At 36.4% G+C, this 19,464-nt stretch overlaps 1 protein-coding gene across 5 annotated transcripts in view; it reads left to right on the top strand.

Annotated features, from left to right (window-relative positions):
• Positions 1-19,464, top strand: part of INPP4B (inositol polyphosphate-4-phosphatase type II B) — a 1,018,353-nt gene that overhangs the window by 918,054 nt on the left and 80,835 nt on the right. For all 5 annotated transcript variants that reach the window (XM_069105434.1, XM_069105431.1, XM_069105430.1 and 2 more), the window contains one exon: positions 18,353-18,465. In XM_069105434.1, the coding sequence (XP_068961535.1) occupies positions 18,353-18,465 (113 nt within the window). The remainder of the gene's footprint in view (positions 1-18,352; positions 18,466-19,464) is intronic.

Here is a 19,464-nt window from a genome sequence, read left to right as displayed (position 1 = left end):
ATAGATCACAGCATTTAGAACTGGGAAGATGAGGGGGGCTAGGTGGTGCAGTGAGTAAAGCGCCGGCCCTGGAGTCAGGAGGACCCGAGTTTGGTTCCGGCCTCAGACACTTAACACCCACACAAACACACACACACACACACACACACACACACAAACTAGCCATGTAACCTTGGGCAAGTTACTTAACCCCAATTGCCCTCCAAAAAGCCAAAAAAAAAAAAGAACTGGGAAGATGAGTCAGGTAATCCCACTGTGGAGCTGAGGAAAATGAAGCAGGTACAATGAACCTGCCTTGATCCAAGTCCAGGTAGCTAGTAAATAACACTTGTGATCTGAACATAGGTTCTCTGATGCCCAGTTTAATGCTCTTTCCACTGTAACATAAACCCTAAAATGAAGATATATTTCTATCTCTCTTTTAATTTTTCATTATTGATAGAATCTTCACTTACATATCATATTCATTCTCTTTATTTTTGCATCAGTCATTTCCAAATATATTTCCTCTCCCTTAGCCATTAAGCTTTCTCTTGTTAGAAAGAGAGGAAGAAAGAAAGAAAGAAAGAAAGAGAAGAAGAAAGAAAGAAAGAGAGGAAGAAAGAAAGAAAGAGAGGAAGAAAGAAAGAAAGAGAGGAAGAAAGAAAGAAAGAAAGAAAGAAAGAAAGAAAGAAAGAAAGAAAGAAAGAAAGAAAAAAGAGAAAAGAAAAAGAAAGAGAGAGAGAGAGAGAGAGAGGGAGGGAGGGAAGGAGGGAGGGAGGGAGGAAGGAAGAAAGAAAAGAAAGGGAAGGAAGGAAGAAAGGAAGGAAGGAAGGAAGGAAGGAAGGAAAGAAGGAAGGAAGGAAGGAAGGAAGGAAGGAAGGAAGGAAGGAGGAGGAAAAGAAAGAAAGAGGAGAGAAAAAAGATAGGAAGGAAGCAAAGACGGGAAAGGGAGTAAAGAGGAAGGGAAGGAAGAAAAGTGAAAACAGTTAACTAAAACTAACCCATTAAAGGAGGCTGAATACATATGCAATATTTCATAAGAAAGAATGGATGAATGGCATATATTAAGTTATTACTATGTGTCAAGCATTATGTTAAGTGAGAAAAGAAAAAAAACAGACTGACCTTGGTCTCATGGAGATCACACTCTAATTGGGGTGACAACATATAATAAGAAGTTCATCTGCAGAGTGGATGAAAAGGCATAAAGTCCTAAAGGTACAGCAAAGAGTTGGACCATAATGTCTCATCTCTTTTCTGAAGATAAGAATTTGATCATTGTAATTATGCAGCATTTGAGCACATTTTCTTATCCTTTTTGTTAATATTATTATAGTCATTTTGCATATAGTTTTTCCTGGTTCAACTTATTTCATTCTTCATCAATTCATACAAGTATTTCCATGTTTCTCTGGGTTCCTCAATTATTCACTGTTTATTACAGTAATATTGCATTCCATTAATGTAACCCATTTGTTTTCTATACTTTTTAACCGAGTCATAAGCAATGAATATTTCTCTAATTATTTATCTTTATAAGGATATTTTGTAAAACTATTTAATTCTAAAGTGCATCTTGATGGATTGACTTCTAGATATTTTATTCATTTTGAAAGTATTTTAAGTCAGGTTTCTCTTTCTTTCATTTCCTCCTGACTTTTGCCATGGTTATATTGATTTTTAGAATTAAGTTGTTTCCTGCTAGTTTACTGAAATGATTATTTCACTTAATTTCTTTGATAATTCTATGAGATTTTCTAAGTAAACCACCATTTCATCCACAGATAGAGATAATTCTGTCTCTTATGGGTATATCTTTCACATATGTCTTTCATTTTATTGCTATCACTACCATTTTTATAACTATGTCAGATACTGGGGGGAAAGTGGAGTGTTCTTGTTTTACTCATATTTATTGTGAAAGCTTCTCATGTTTCTCCATTGTATTTAGTACTATATTTTTTATACATGTCTATATATTTTATCACTTTAAAATGTCCTTTCTATACATATTTTGGGGAATTTAGCATAAATAAATGTACTTAAAAAAACATTTTCTGCATCTCCTGGTATGTGTCTTTTTTAATTACTTTTGGTTTTAATGTGAAAATATGCTGATTTTCCCCTTGATGTTGAGCCATCATTGCTTCCATTGTATAAATCAAATTTTTCCATAGTACATTTTTTTGGATATTTCAATATAGTCTTTATGGTATATAGTTAATGTGCATTAGTGTCTTTGGCTTCTAATTATCCTATTCTGCTTTATCTCTTCCTGGTTTAACTATTGGAACCAACTTTATCTCATAAAAAGAGTTAGATGGAATGATTTTTTAAATGATTTGTTTGTAATAGATATTAATCACTTTAAGATATCTAATATAATAATTCCAGTTCTTCCCTAATCCCAATTTGGGTTGCTCACTTTTACTTTCTAGGTGGCTAGTTTAAGATCTCAGTTTCTTATTTCATTAATTTCAGTACTTTTTTTGGATTTTTATAGAAAATCATTCCCTTCAAACTCTTTATTTCTGACTTTTTTAGGTTCTGAAAATTCTTTTTAAATCAGCTCTCTTATGAATTTATTTTGCTGATCTTTTATTGGACAATTTATGGTTTTTTATTTTTTTTTTAAATTAGGCTAGCCAAAGATAGGTTGATTTTTGTTAGTTTTCCCAAAAAAACTTAGCTCTTATTTTTATCTTTTATTTTACACTTTGTTTACTTCTGTTCTAATTGTCAAGAGTTTTTTTCTGCTTTTGTTTATGGGGTCTCCATTATATTTATGTGCTTAGGTCGTTAGTCATATCTATTCCTATTTGTTTAATGAATGCTTTCAAAATTATAAATTTTCCACTAATGACTGCATTAGTGGCATCAAAAACATTTTGGTATTTTTTCTCATTGTTATTTTTTTTTAGATAAGTCCATTTTTTCTTTGGTTGATTCTTTGATCCACTCATTTTTTGAAGTAATTTAGGTCTGTATCTTTTGCTTTTAATTCCTATGTTAAACAGCTGAGCTAAGAAGTATGAATTACAGAATATTGAGAGACTTGCCAACCCATTTGGAACTGTTGACATCATAGGATAATACAAAAGCATAACAAAACTTTCTAGTTTCTTATGTCACAAAGAGTAGCATTTTAGGACACAAAAACCAGAGCAAATGTAACTTTATTAGTTTTGCCTAGATTCCTCACTTTATTCTATCTTCCTCTCCAACCCTTCCTCCTCTATCATGTGTCACCCTTTTTATCCTTTGAGAAATATTTATTTTGTGTTATGGAGTACAGTGGGGAAGAATGGATAAACTTTTACACTTCATACTAAAAAAGATATGTATCTTTTAAATATGATATGATATATTTATAGTGAACTGAAAACTTAGTATGAGGGGAGGAAAGTAAGGATATGTAATGAGTCATAATGTACAGACAAAAAAAATAGTAATCTTGCTGTACACTGCCATGGTCAGACCATATCTATATTAATTTGTTTAGTTCTGGATATCATGGTTTTGAGAAGACATTGATGACCAGATGTCCTCAGATATATTCTAGTGACTTTTTAAAAAGTGATTTGTGTTTTAAATTTATCACATGATATATTCCTTTAGTTTTACAGTATGGATTTTTACATGATACTTGAGTTGTTTTAATTTTCTTAGATGAATAAAAATAATGTCCTTTATGACTAATAAATTATTGCCTTTATAAAATACAACTTCCTGAGTGTACAACCACTTTAATACAATGTGCTTTTGCACATCTATGGCTTAAGTGAATGGAAAGGAGGACAGTCAGGATGCTGAGATGTTAAGAAACCATTCCATATGAAAATCAGTTGAAAGAAGTAGGATTTTTTTTAAATTATTACAAGGAAGGAATGGAGGAGGGGAATAAAGTAGAGGGTAGTGATAAATATAACCCAAAATAGTATTAATAAAATCTTCTCAAATGCAAAGAAGAAAACAAAGAAATGTAAAATGAGAAAAATAGATCATGTTTGTTGCTACTTTAAGTTATATATAAAATATCATTTTTAAATACACATAATAGAAGTTCACAGCTTCTGGTAGGAGTTTCTTTTTTTTAATATGCTAAAATGAGTATTTGTTGATAACTGTTAAATTCACATTAAAAATAGCTAAACTTTTTTTTTAATGAAAGTAAGAACTAAGGATAGTTACCCTAGAAGAGAGAAGGTTTTTGGAAGGTGGGATAGTTGTGTGTTGTGGGGAGGGAATCTGCAATTTTTTGAATTGCTAACATGTGGAAAAGGCATTAGACTAGTTATAGTTAGCCCCTGAATACATGACAAGGAGAAACTGTTAGAAGCTAGAAGGAGGTGGATTTAAATTGGATATAAGCTATAATTTGCAAATAATATGACTAGTTCCAAAATGAAGTATGATGATTTTAGAAGATTGAAGCCTCACTGAATGCTTTCAAGCAAAGGTTATATGACTATTTATTGACAATATTGTAGGAAGAATGCTTAGTTAAATACAGGTTAGACCAGATGGCCTTGAGGTCTCTTCCAGTCCTGCAAGCCTATGATTCTATGATTTTGTGTATGATTCTCTTTTGCAGAAACCACATCTAAGTTATCAAAAGAAATCTGGACATCATTAAATAATTCATTCATGGCTCCTTAAAATAATACAAAGACACAAAGGAATTAGCCCATTATAATTCTACCATCCTTCCTTAGTACCAGGTCCTGTGGCTTGTATTTCATAATAACTGAGTCAGAGGAGATTTCTTTTTATGTATTTTTTAAATTACCTTTCAAGTTTTTGCCATGGGTGATCAGAACTATAAAATTCATTTGAGAAAAGAGATGAAAGTCTGTGGATCAAAGATATCATTCAATTGTGATCAGTCTGAGAGTTTTGATATTTGTTTTCTTATATTGCTTTTTTAATTTACAGTTTGGAAATAATTCTTCAGGAAACAGTTTCAATGGGGTTTTGTTTATTTTTTTTTCAAGATTTTAATGCATCCCAAAGAATTACATTTTCCAATTTTAAACCATCTCTATCAGCTTTCATTTAATTTGCATTTGTTTGTTTGCTAATGAATGTTGTTATATAACTTTTTTTTCTTTTTGGAGGGCAATTGGGTTTAAGTAACTTGCCCAAGGTCACACAGCTAGGTTTTTTGTTTCTGTGTATTAAGTGTCTGAGGCCAGATCTGAACTCAGGTCCTCCTGACTCCAGGGCCAGCACTCTACTCACTGTGCCACCTAGACACCCCTGTTATATAACTTTTACACAGAATTAAGGGAGAGATTTCATATTGGAAAATAACTGTGATCATATGATTTCAGAACCGGGAGGAACCTTATAGATCATCTCGTTAGTAAATATTTAGTAAGTGCGTACTATGTGCTAAGCAATAAGGATACATATATTAAAAGGAAAAACAGTCTTTTCTCTCAAGGAGCTTACAGTTTAATGGTAGAAAAGATACAAAGAGGAAACTAAAAACAGTGGAAGGAACTACCCATCAGAGAAGGACGCTGGAGAAGTTATTAGAGGTTTTATTGGTTGTTAAATAAAGAGATATCTCACCTGGGAACTTAAATAGAAGTATGGAGAGAAGCTCCTCACTTCACAACTGAGAGGTCCAGAGTTCAGTAAAGTGGTTACTTTCCCAAGGTCACAAAGTGATCCAATAGCAAAACTAATGTTCACTTTAAGTTCTCATCAAATATTAGGCATCGACTTTGTATGATTACTCAGTCCTGGAGGAGAAAGTTATTTCCACTGGCATTTGGTCCCTGTCCTTGTGGAATTATAAGACAATAAGCCACAAACAGATATATATATGTATATATATATATATATATATATATATATATGTATATATATATAAAATGCTCAAAAATATATGCTAAGTGAATCAGAAAGGTACAAAGTAAAGGGCTATGTGAGGTCTGAAGTGAAAGGAGATCATGAAAGGTATCTTTTTAGTTGGACATTAAAATATAGATATAAATTCAGCAAAAAAAAAGGATTAGAGGGATATAGAAGAGAGGAGAGAGAAAAGAGACAGGGAGGAGTGTTTCACAGTAACATAAAGAGAGAAAAGCACAGTTCTCCCCCACCCGACCCCAGAGGAATACATAATATAATAATAACTGCACCTGTTGTCTGCATAATGTTTTAAGATTTCCAAAGCACTTTACTTGTGTATCTCATTTGACCCTTACAACAACCCTGTGAGGTGGGTGATACTACTTCAATTTACAAATCCTCATTTTAAAGATGAGGAAGAAGGCTGAGAGAGGTTAAATGACTTGCCCAGCATGATATCCGAGTCTTATTGACCCCAAGTCCCGTGCTCTATCTACTGTCCCACCTAGCTGTCTCAATATGTAGAGAGGATAAAAAAGGGTATGAATTAAAGCAAAACAGGAAGGGGCTCTTTAAATTGGCGGGAACCTCTAGTGCCAGGCAAAACTGTTTGAAGTTTACTAAGAAGCCACTGAAGATCATTGAGTGGAGACTGGCATGAACAATCTAAAAATAAGAAGGATGAACTAGAAGAGAGAAAAATTATAAGAAAGAAAAGCATATTGGGAAATTGGTGCATTACAATGAAAATCATTGGGCATAGATGTATCCTGCTCATCCCATCTGCTCATGACCAGAGACTGAGAGAACTAGCCAGGATGTTAGAGAGCAGGTTCAGAATCGGGAGACATCTCAACAGACTTAAATGCTTGGGCTTAACCTAATAAAAATGGCCTTTTATAGGATCATCAATCAATATGAAAGAATTTATTCCCATGTGCCTAGGTCCTGTGCTAGGTCCTAAAGGATTCAAATATAGAAGTGAGAAAGACTCTGTTCTCCAGGAGCTCACATTGAAATAGGGGGGATACAAAATATGGGGAAGTGTTCAGGAAAGGGACTTTTAATTTAGGCAGTCACAGAAATAGTGAGTAGGACCATAGGACCATAGATTGCTATACCTTTTCCAGTAACAGTAGGTGAGAAATTGAATCTACATAGGAGTCTCCAAGATAATTCAACTCCCTCTACTAATGTAGCTCAAATTCTTCTCAGACATTTGTAGTCTTACAAAGTTATTTAGAACAGCGAGAGTTTAAGTGACTTGACAAGGATTCCACAGTACCACAGATGGGACTTAGACCCAGATTTTTCTGAACCCAGAGCTGCTTTACTATCCCTGACACTGTTGTGCCTGGTGGTTTGTAGTGGGTTTTTATATACATACATATGTATATATGTGTGTATATTTTTATGCATAAATATATACACACATACATATATACAAATACATTTGTTATTATGCCCAATATAAGAAGTGTAATTGGGGGGAGGGGCAGGACAAGGGAAGAAGGAATTTTGGCATTCTAGATCCAAAAAAAGTCATTATTCCTGGAGGTAAAAAGAGATTAGCAGTGGAACATATGGCTAGGTACTGATGCTGGATAGGCTCTGGTGTCCTGATGGATTACTCAATGTAAATATAAAGTCCTACACCAGAATTCAAAAAACCAACTTCATGAAGATAAGGCTCAAAAGCAATTTGTTTGAAAAAGAATGGAATGGACTATAAGCTTGATTTATACTATGACATCCAAAAGAAAGCACAAGGAATCTTAGGAGGCATTAAGAGAAAAAGTATCCAAATTAAAGAAGAAGCTAGTCCCTCTTCCCTCTGCCATGGTAAGAAAATATCTGGAACATTTTAGAAGGCTATGTGCCAAATAGAACATGTCCAGAGGAAGCTAACAGGATGGTCAGAGGGCTTAAAACTATATCATGTGAGGATGATTTGAAGACACTGGGGATGTTTACCCCTGGAGTAGAGAAGACTTGCTTGGAGCATGGTATCAGTTTGAAGGTAATTTCAGGACTCTCATAGAAGAAGAATTGGGTAAATTCTTTTTGTCCTGTAAAGGCAGAAGTAAGAACAATGGGCAGAAGCTGTCCAACCATGCAATGGACTCTGAAAGTACTCCCTTCACAGGAAGTTATTTCATGAAGTCATTATTTGTAACCATCCTAGGGTTTCTAGCTGAGTCTTACGTCCTCTTCCTGGCCCTTGGTGTGCACTCATATATGTCCTGCGTGTTCACATAAAGGAGAAGTCAAGTCAGTGGAAATGGAAAGAGGCACAGCTTTATTGGCAGAACTAGCATGTTGTTACATCTCTCCCTCCATTCTCTCCAGCCCCTTCATGCTTCAGCCCTTAAATCCCCAAAGTGTACTTGCGGAGCTCATGGACAGCTCATAAGGGAAGGTAGGGGGGCCAATCAGACAACAGGGAGGCTGTGTCCAGAGCAGCTTGTGTACTCCTGCACACTTACCCTTAGTGACCGAGATTAGTCTCAAGGTTACAGGGTAAATTGCATGACAGCACACAATCTGGGCACCTTGGCACTTCCTAGAGGTTAGGGTGCCCTGACCACAGATGAGATCAGCACATATTGCTGATTGTTCTGTATCCTGTTACATCAGACCTGAACACAGAGAGGCTGCCTGAGACCCAAAGAGGGGCTACAGGCCCCAACAAGTCCCCCTTCCTTTTAGGCTGGGAGCACCAAATCTTATGAGTCCTGCAAGGCACAGGATTTTTTGGATGTCTGCATGAAAGGGCAATAGAAGAGGGGATAATTACCATAAACAAAAGACCATTCAATTACATATTATATAGTATTCACAAATCATGGGGAAAAGGATAATGAGGTGGGGACACTAGCCAGGCCTAGAGTGTTTGTTTAAAAATACCTACTACATACTTCACAATGCAAATCGCAAGGAGATACAATATAACCAGAGGAAGAAGGGGTGAAAGCAATATATATAGCCAATGCAAAGGACTTAACTCTTTAAATGAACCCTAAATTTGTCATGCCAAATTGTCCACCTTAATTTTATCCAGGGAGGCTCATTGAAAAGGGAAATCAATTTATGGAATTATGCCAAATCCACTCCTATGGAGTTATTTCTAAAAATCCCTAACAAACAATTTTTAACTTTTTGCCAATCATGATTAGACTTATTATATTTCACAGGTATAACACAAATAGGATGAAATCTATAATCACACTTCAACAAAACTCAGTTTCTGCTAGCTTGTCTTTTATAAATTCTAGTTTCCTTTAAAGCATCTAATTTTTGCTGAAAGTCTCTACTTTCACTTATTACCTAAATGCAAAGACACAGTGGTTGAAATTATTGATGATAGCAGACAAAATAATAATACAAATCCCTACTAGATATACATTAAGCAAGAGTAAAATGAATGCAAACAATATTCCATACAGAGGAATCATACATAGACAGGTGTATCCATAAGTACACTGGAGAAGGAGAATAGAAGATATAGTTGCAATTAGTCATCCAGAAATCACTTTTGTGCAGGTCCCCTGAAGTCTGAAACCAAAAAAGGGTATTTCAGAAATTAAATCTTTTACTTATAATAAGTTCAGACACTACTTAATGTATAATATAATATAAATTATATAATTTGTAATTATATACATAATAAAATATAATAGAAATTACTTATAATAAGTTCAGACACTACTCTTGCCTAGGCCATGGAATGACTGTACATTGGAATCAAAATAGCAAAATCTGTTCTACTTTACTTTAACTTAGCTATAAGTTGTCTTGGAAATCCTAAAAGCAAAAACAAAACTTTTAAGAGTGAGGTTCCTTTAAACTAATTGGTGTAACATAAGTAACATAGATTCTCAAGTTATTTATTGACAAACTATTGCAGAATTCTTAAATATCACAAAGTTTTTAGTCAAAAAAGGTGTAGTAATTGAATCGTTATATTGGAAACAATTAAGAAGCTGATCAAAGTACTTATAAAAGCTATTGGTATTAGGATCCCTCTAAACAATGGAGATATTATAAAGTGAGCCTAAGTAGTTTGTATAAGTTACTGTATATATTCTAATTCTTGATAAAAAAAAATAATATTGGATTCCCCATAAAGCTAACACAAAAGATTTCATATCTTTTACTGACTAATTATTCTGATCATGGACATTTTGCTATAAGAATATGTGAATTAAATACAATATTAAATGCTTTTTATTTTAAGTAGCAATTTTTCACCAATCACAATTCATATCCAATTATATGTTAATTTTATTCCTATGGAGCTGTAATAAACAATAAAGATTTACTAGGTTTTTCCTACATAAGGAATTGCATTTAATGTTTTTATTTCTCAAATTTCTTTTTAATATTTTGCAACTTTCTTAGTAAGTTACAATTAAAACAAATTCCTTTCTCAGGCCGAATGACCTTGCCTCTACAGATAGTTTCCTTGACAATTTTACAAAATAAGAAAGCTGAGTTGGACTTTAGTGAGTGGCTGGGGGTGATGCCCCTGCTTCATCAAATCTCATACATGCAGGAGGAATGGTCTGAATGGGTAGAATTAATCTGAATAAAGTTTTCACCAGTCTCTTCCTTCCCACATACAGTAATCAATTAGCAATTTTAAGTTTTAGCATTTAAACAGTAAAGTAACTTAGGTAATAATTTCCATAAGTGATAGCCAAATTGTTTTAGTTGTAATCTCCTTTTAACTACAGGTAAAGATGTAAATAACTGGTTTCCTATATAGCATATATAAGCCTTATAAGACGTTAAGTGACAACTGTTTAAACAAGTTCTTTATCTTTTAGTTCCAATAAAATTCAGATTTTAAAAATGTGCTTATCTAACACTATTTCTGGTTTAGAATGATCCCTCAATTTTTAAAATGAGAGAATTTTACTACAATTTAGGAGGACCATAACAACACAATGACATTGTGACATTGATTGTATTTCCAAATCATCACTTGCAAAAATTATTGATAGAAAATTGGATTAATCAAGTGTATAGATTTTTCTCCTCTCCTCATAGGTGCAGAGTCTGATTGTGTATTTAGTGGTTTTGAATGGAGAGGTTCATCTGCTTGCTTAAAGGTGTGGGTTTCAATGCCCAGGACTGTTGCTAATGGTGTCCTTGATAAATTTATCATGCTTTCTCCCTTTAGTCAGGTTGGGAGGGTAACTCAGATTCCTTATTATTCTTCAGCACTCTCTATTTTTTTTTTTATCTAGGATGAAAGACATTAATAAATTTTTGTAAAATGTTTTCAGCTGATTTAACTTTTACTCCAATAAACTTTATTTATGTGTCCACTCCTTAAAAAGCTTCTTTGAAAGTGATAGCTTTGATCTCTCTAGAAAAAGTGATTTTTGGGGAGTTTGAGTAGTAAGTCTACTCCCTTATCTCACTACCCAAAAAAAAAACTTACTTTTCTCATCAAATCTTAGAAAATATTCTAATTTGCCTAAATGCCAAATAGTAAAATGAGTTCTGACTTATCTTTAGCATCAAATTAGGAGTGACATGTTTTACTTTTCACATGAATTCAATTGATTTAGTTTCATTCTGATAGACAGATTTTTTTTTCTAATAAGTGAGTCAAGAAATGCTTGTTTGTATGCGCCTTTGATCTGAGGGAAAAATTCCCTTATTATTTCTTATCACCTTCTTCTCACACCGCTTGGCCAGAGTGGAATAAGAAGAGGAGATTTTCAAATTTTTAAAGATCTTAAAACTTAAAATAGTTTATGCCTGATACTTCTTTCTTTACTCTATGACTTAATATAACCATCATATAATCTATTAAATAAAATATTTTTCTTTTCTCCTTCTCTCTCCTCAGGAAGGGGGAAAGAAAGAGATAAGAGCATTCCAAGGAAAGTCCAACTGCATATTGAACCTTACAGGGTGTTAGATTACTCACTCACATGCTTTCACACAGAGACACATAGACAAAACAGACAGAGAAAATGACAGGAAGAGTACACTCAGAAATTATTAAAGATCATTTGCAGAAATCAGATATTATGCTTGGTCCTAGGTAAAACTCACTTGATCATTTTCCTCCTATCAGTTTCCAACAAAGACAGCTGTATCACAGTGAATGGTTTGAGCCACCCCTGGCACTTTCATTTTTGATGTTAAGAATATCATTAATATATTCCATAGAAAAAAGGCAGAAATGGGGAAATGCTGGAGTCCCTCTTCCATTAGTTCCTCACTCCTCTCTCTCCTGGCTGGCTCAAAGTTTACCAAATAAATTGTCATTTGTTCCCCAACTATGCCCTATATCTGCTTATCTAAGCCCGTATCTTCTATCCATGGAGAGACCACTTTCACTTTTTCAATAAATCTCTGAAGATCTTTAAGTGGGAGGGTCAGTCCCTGGCCTTTAACTGCCTTATAAAGCTGTCAAGCCCAAATCTCCATTTCATCTGGCTTAATTATAGGGAGGTGATTCCCCATTTGCATCCTGAGCCAACTCCTGTTCCCTTGGGCTTCTCCTCTATCTTCCCCACTAGCATGGGGGCTCAGCTAAAACCACACATACTTTGTTTGTCCATGTTCAGGACGCCATTTGTTGTGACCGTAAGGTTTCTAGGTGAGTCTTATCTCCTCTTCGTGGCCCTTGGTGTGCACCCAGATATGTCCTGCATGTTTGCATAAAGGAGAAGTCGAGTCAGTGGAAATGGAAAGAGACAAAGTTTTATTGGCAGGACTGGCATGTTGTTACATCTCTCCCTCCATTCTCTCCAGCCCCCTCATGCTTCAGCCCTTAAATCCCCAAAGTGCACTTGCAGAGCTCATGGACAGCTCGTGAAGGAAGGTAGGGGGGGCAATCAGAGAACATTGAGGCTGTGTCCAGAACAGCTTGCGTACACCTGCGCACTTACCCTTAGTCCCTGAGATTAGTCTCAAGGTTACAGGGTAAATTGCATGACAGCACACAATCTGGGCACCTTGGCACTTCCTAGAGGTTGGGGTGCCCTGACCACAGATGAGATCAGCACATATTGCTGATTGTTCTGTATCCTGTTACATCAGACCTGAACTCAGAGAGGCTGCCTGAGACCCAAAGAGGGGCTGCAGGGCCTAACAATTATTGACTGATTATTCTGAGTGGGAAGGAGAGCTGTATGCTATTGACAATTTCCCATCCAAAGACATTGACAGTAAGAAGGAGAAAAAAATCCATTAGCAACTGGATAGGATAGAAAGGTAGGCCTTTTAGCTTTTTTTTTAAGAATTGGGAAGTTCTGAGCTTATTTCTAGAAAGAGAAGAAGAACCTAGTAGAACAGGAAAAAAAAAACTGAAGATCTCTGATTAAGGTAGAGAGGGACAAAACAATGATTACTCAAAAAAGTTCCTGAAAGCAAATGGGAAGGAAGATAAAAGCAGTAGTGAAAGGGATTCACCTTAGTCAAGAATAAGGCTATTTCTTTTTTTTTCTGTAAAAAGAGGAGAAAGGGAAGAAAGTAGGTGATGATGTTGAGAAGTTTTGAGGAGAGGACACGAGGAGTCCAGGTTATATGGCTTCTGAAGTAGGAGAGAGATGATCATTGGTTCCTAGGTGTGTGGTGGGGAATGTGAAGAGAAATAAATAGGAGTGGAATTGCCACCATGGGCACTGGGAGGAAGAGTCATTGAGTGGACCAGACAGATTGTCAGGCAAGCACCAGGGGCTCTGCTGGGGTTGCGAACCATAAATCTGTAAGCAGGAAATCAGCTGCCGTCTGTGGCTTTCTCTGATAAAGCTCAGTGGCCCAAGGCCACGAGCAAAGAAACAGCATAGATTTTCTGAGTCACAGTCAGTCTTTGTTCCTCTATATCACAGTCACTCTAGATAGGGTAATAAGAACATTTTGTCTTTCCTATGCTGTGACTTGACTTCCAGTTATCATACTTTTAAGGTCTTTCCCGATAATTTTGGATTTGTCTTAGCTACATACTCTTGTCTTGCCTGTAGTCTATAAGTTGGAAGCTCAGAGGTTATCTGGTCCAATTTATAACTGACCAAAAATATCATCTACATCATTCCCACAAAGTGAAGAAGATATCCACTGCCCCCCAGAGAAAGTTATTCCCCTTTGGAATATGTCTAATTGCCTGGAGGTTTTTCCCCTGCATAAATCCTAAGTCTGCCTCACTGTAGCTTCTATCCACAAGTACTCATTTGGTATTTTCTCTAGTCCTCTTTCCCCATCCTCATCACTCTCTTCTATGACCAGGGCAGACTGTAGCAGAACAATCAGCTGCCACATTATGGATATTGTTGTTTTTCTTCATCATTTCAGTCGTGGCTGACTCTTTGTGACCCCATTTGGATGAAGATACTGGAGTGGTTTGCTGTTTCCTTCTCTTTTTATAGATGAGGAAACTGAGGCAAACAGAGTTAATTGACTTGGTCAGGATCATACTGCTAGTGAGTGTCTGATATTGAATTGGAACCCATGTCCTTCTCATTCTAGGAACAGCAAAGCAACCTCACATATGGTTTCCCTTTTTTGGCTCTCATATCATATGGTTCACAAAACATACACACACATGCCTATGCACACACACATTCTATACACATACTTGGCTTTTATGATGAGCAGAAGATTGCATTTTCAAATTCACTAACCAGGTTTAGCCATTTAAACTGAGACCAAGGTACAAGATAGTTTCTCTGCTTAAAATTGAAGTATTCTGACACAATGGACTTTAAGTCCTATGCTTGGTGAAAATTGTGTTATGGTGGCAAAGTCATAAAAGTTTTCATCTTAAAAAAAAGTTTTAAGTATCCTCTCCTCACTCTATGAGGTTTGTGGTTGCCAAATGTTATTCAAAGAGAGATTCTTTTTGGAACTATATCCTTATCTAAGAAATCCAGTAGTCAGCATAGTGTAAAGGAAAGACATCACTAGAAATTGAGTGTTTGCCTTGTTACTATGTTAAGCTGGAGGAAAGAAAAAGTTGCAGATGATCTGTGTGTGTGTATACACATGCATGTATGCATGTTTGCTGGATATGATCTGGATAAAGTCCAGTTCCCACCTGGAGAGAGCTGGGCTTCCTGGCTCAGGTGAAGATCAGCTCTGACCATGGCAACTGTTCCCTGGAAGCGGCCTAACCCCTCCATGATTGTTTAGTGTTTATGTAGAACTCAATATTGCAGCATTCTATATCAAGAGGTTTATTAATTGTTTTTCACCACTGTTCTGTGAAGCCAGTCATTTTACAGATGAGGAAGCAGATACTGAGGGGTTGAATGATTTATCCAAGGTCACACATCAAGGCACAGGTAGGGCTGGCATGAGAAACTATTGCCTCTGAATCCTCACTCGTTGCTTCCTTGAACTCCCTTTGAAAAATGAAGCTATCCCAGGAAACAAATTTGTCCTGTTCTAATTTAGACTTCAAGGGAATTGGAAGTGGAGGGGCAGTATAAGTGGTCTACTGGGCTGTTTGGACTTGGTAGGTCCTGTAGTTTGTGTTAGTTCTATGGATATCTTTTATTCATTCAACAGGTACTTATTAAATATCTGCTCTAGGCAGGGCACTTTGCTTGAGTCTGGTGCTCCATATACAAAAATGAAACATACTGGTCCTCCATAGGCTTACATTCCATTGGGATATATGTCACACAAAAGGAAAATCAAATATGATATATTTTCTTTTTTTCTATCTTCTCTCAATTAAAAATATCATTATGAACTTGACAACAGGAGAACTAAATGTGTCCCTATATAGAGAACAGAATAGGAGGAAAATATGAACGTGTGAATCTTCCCTCTGTATAGAATAGAACTGAGGGAATGGATGGAGGAAGGGATGGATGGATGGCTAGATGGATGGATTGGATGATGGATGGATGGGTAAATCTATATGAATATATATATATATCTGTATCTATAGATGTATATGTACATAGATATGATAAATATACATATATGTATGTGTACATAAATTTGTATGTGAATATACATCTCTATCTATAAATCTAACATGATAGGTCCAACACGACTGTGCTTATCTCTGTCCCTTTCTTATTTTTAAGTCTGTTTTTATTTATTCATTGACACTCCTTTTTTTGCTTCTTTGTTTGAAGTATTGCAATCATTACTCCATCTACCCCCCCAAAAAATAAAAAATAAATGCCCTGCTTATAAACAAGGGACTTTGGGGCAGGGTATTTTTATTTAAAATTTTCCCCAAATTATTTATTTTTATATTCTTTAAAAAAAATTTTTAGTTCAAAATTCTCTCCCTTTCTCCAGCTCCTTCCCCACCCATTGAGAAGACAAGCAGTATGATATCAATTATGCATGTGAAACCACGTAAAACATTTTCATATTAGCCATGTTGTAACAACAAGAAAAATAAAGAAATTGAAAAAGTTATGCTTCAGTCTGTACTCAGAGTTCCTCAGTTCTCCCTTTGGAGGTGCAGAGCATTTTTTATCATGGGTCCCTGGGAATTATCTTGGATCATTTTCTTGATCAGAGTAACTAAGTCATTCACCATTGATCATCATTGCAATTGCACTGTTACTCTGTATACATGGCACTTGGAAGAGAGAGAGAAAGCAAGTGCAGACTAACAGATTTCAGGCTATAAGGGACCCTAGAGGCTGTCTAGTCTGAAACTCTCCCATTATGGATGAGGAAGGAGGCTCTGGGCCCAGGGAACCAGGCCTTGCATCTTGCCTAAAGTCATGCAGTTAAATAGAAGAGCAAAGACCTGACACCAGGCCCCCTGACCCTGAATCTGGCCTTCTCTCCAGTGTAACATCCTGCATCATAAAGAAGGGGTGTAAGCTGTGCTGGGCCATGGAATGTCACGCAGAGAGGAAAGCGAGGACAGGATGGCCCATTTGCATGTAGTGTAGATCAAGGGCTCTGGAGGCCTTCAAGCAGAGTCAGCTCCAGGATGTGGGAGTGTGAATGCTGGGTTCAGAGTCAACAACACTCTAGTTCAAATCTTGTCTCAAATACTTGATGGCTGTATGATGAATCACTCTCTGTCTCATTTTTCTTATCTATTAAATAGAATACCAATAATAATAGAGCCTACCTGAGAAGGATGCTGTGAGGATCAAACGTGACTTAATTTAAGCTGTCTCAATATCAGTTTCCTCATCTATAAAATGGGAATGATAGCAGCTACATCCCAGAGTTGTTGTAAAGATCAAATCAGATAATACACTTAAAGTGGTTCCAAATCTTAAAATGTTCCGTGATAACCATTATAGTGATCAGTGTCTTATACTTCTACTAGACCATAAACTCCATGATTATAAGGGTCCATGTCTTATAAAAAGGGCAGGTAGTGGCACAGTGGATAGAAAACCAGTCCTGGAGTCAGGAAAATCTGAGTTCAAATCCAGCCTCAGATACTTATTAGCTGTGTGACCCTGGGCAAGTCACTTCACCCTATTTACCTCAGTTTCCTCATCTGTAAAATGAGCTGGAGAAGGAAATAACAAACTACTCCAGTATCTTTGCCATGAAACCCCAAAACAGTCATGAAGAGTTGGACATGACTGAACAACTTATCTTATGAGAACTTTGCTTCGCATTCAGCACCTAAGAGAGTGCTCAGCAATCAGGGGAATTCACACATAACATGAGTTTACATTTATCTAGTGCTTTAAGGTTTGCAGCACATTTTCCACTCTGGTGCCCCATGTGATAGATGGTACAAGTGTTTTTACCATTTTGCATATGAGGAGCTTCAGTCTTCAAGAAGTTGGGGTTTATCCAAAGTCACACATATAATTGTGGCAGTGGTGGTTTACACCCTTTTCTCTTCAGACTCTTGAGTCCCAGGCTCTTCACAACACTCCATCTTGTCCCATTCTGAATGAGCACTAAATAAATGTATGAAAGAAAGCTGATGCTTATGTAGTGCTTTACAAAGTACTTTGCATCACTATAATAAAATATCACTATAACAGTACAACTATTGAATGGGGTAAGAGAGGAGAAGTGTTGGGGTCCTCATTTTATGAACAAGGAAACTAAGAATCATCAAGGTGACATGACAGATGCAAGGTCACTCAGTTGGCAAGTAGTAGAGACCAGATTTGACTTGGAGCTTATGCTGTCTCATAGGATCCTAGATTTAGAACTTGACAGAACCTTAGATTTCATTTGTCAACCAGGCTCATTCTACCAATTGGACGACTGAAATTCAGAGAGGTCACATAGCAAGTAAATGTCAGAGGTGGGATTTGAACCCTGGTTTTTCTGAGTTTTCCTGACTAAATCCAGTGGTCTAATCACTATGCTGCATGCCACACTACCTCTGTGGTGTTGCCATTTCTTTGGCTACCCTATTTTCATAGTTTTAGGGAAGATAGTCCCCCTTTCCTGACCTAACTGGGGATTTTACCATCAATCTCTTGACTTCACTGTGAAAACCCTCTTTCTTTCTTTGACCATGTGAAAGCAGAGGAGGGCAAAACTGCTGTAAACACCACTTATTTTCTCCCCTCTTTTTCAGATCTATCCAGTTTTCAAGAGCAAAACGATCTAAAAGGATTACTAGAAAATCTGCACCAAAATGTCCAGGCCAAAAAAAGAAAGAATGTAGAAATCATGTGGCTGGCTGCAATGGTAAGCCCTTTGTGTCAAATCTGTTCTCTCCTTACCAGAGAGCCCAGGGCCCCAGAGGAGACCTGACCAGCTCTGGATTGCCTGGGGCTCTTTCTCTGCTCTGTGGGTTACCCAGACTGCTTCCATTCTCTGTCATCCTGACTCTTTCTTCACTGCCACCCCCTATATGCCCATCACTAATAAATAAACAAAACAAACAATTAAATAAATCACATACACACAGACACACACATACACAACCTAGAAACAGAAGATGTAAAGAGTGAAAAATGGCAGAGTGAAAAAATAATAAGTAAAGGCTGTCACTAGTTGACTAGTTGACTGTTCTCTTGAAAACTGAATGCAGTTGATATTTTGGACTAAAGAGAGATGTGTCTGGGTACCCTAAGATTAAATTTAGTCATGCTATGCTAGTATCGCCATCTATCTCATGAGAGCACAGATAATGAAGAACTAACAATAATGTAAGGGGAAGCTAGGTGGAGCAGTGGATAAAGTATACTAGTCAGGAAGACTCATCTTCCTGAATTCTAATCTGCCCTCCAACACTTACTAGCTAGCTGTGTGACCCTGGGCAAGTTACTTAACCCTTGTAACCTTAGTTTCCTCATCTGTAAATGAACTGGAGAAGGCAATGACAAACCTCTCCAGTATCTCTGCCAAGAAAACCCCAAATGGGGTCATGGAGACTCAGACACAAGGAACAATGACTGAACAAGAACTGGCTATAATCTGGCTTTCACCCAGGATGGCTTTCAAAGTCTTCACACAGAATGCCAGCAAAACCTATGTCCATTTTATCCTTTTAATGAGCTCCTAGGTGTGTCTATTAGGACAGATATTGACAGAGAAATTGTTGCTGAGGCACAGGTTTCAGAACTACAAGCCTTTTTTGTGGGATTCTTCCCCTTATAGTGTGGCTCTGACAGGAGGGAACCTTTTTCTTTATTTCATATATATATATATATATATATATATATATATATATATATATATATA

Source organism: Petaurus breviceps, unplaced genomic scaffold (assembly GCF_028583685.1).
Source record: "Petaurus breviceps papuanus isolate PSGF00001 unplaced genomic scaffold, PetGlider_PUasm1.0 76, whole genome shotgun sequence".
Classification (NCBI taxonomy): Eukaryota; Metazoa; Chordata; class Mammalia; order Diprotodontia; family Petauridae; genus Petaurus; species Petaurus breviceps.
This window is presented reverse-complemented; position numbering and strand designations above follow the sequence as displayed.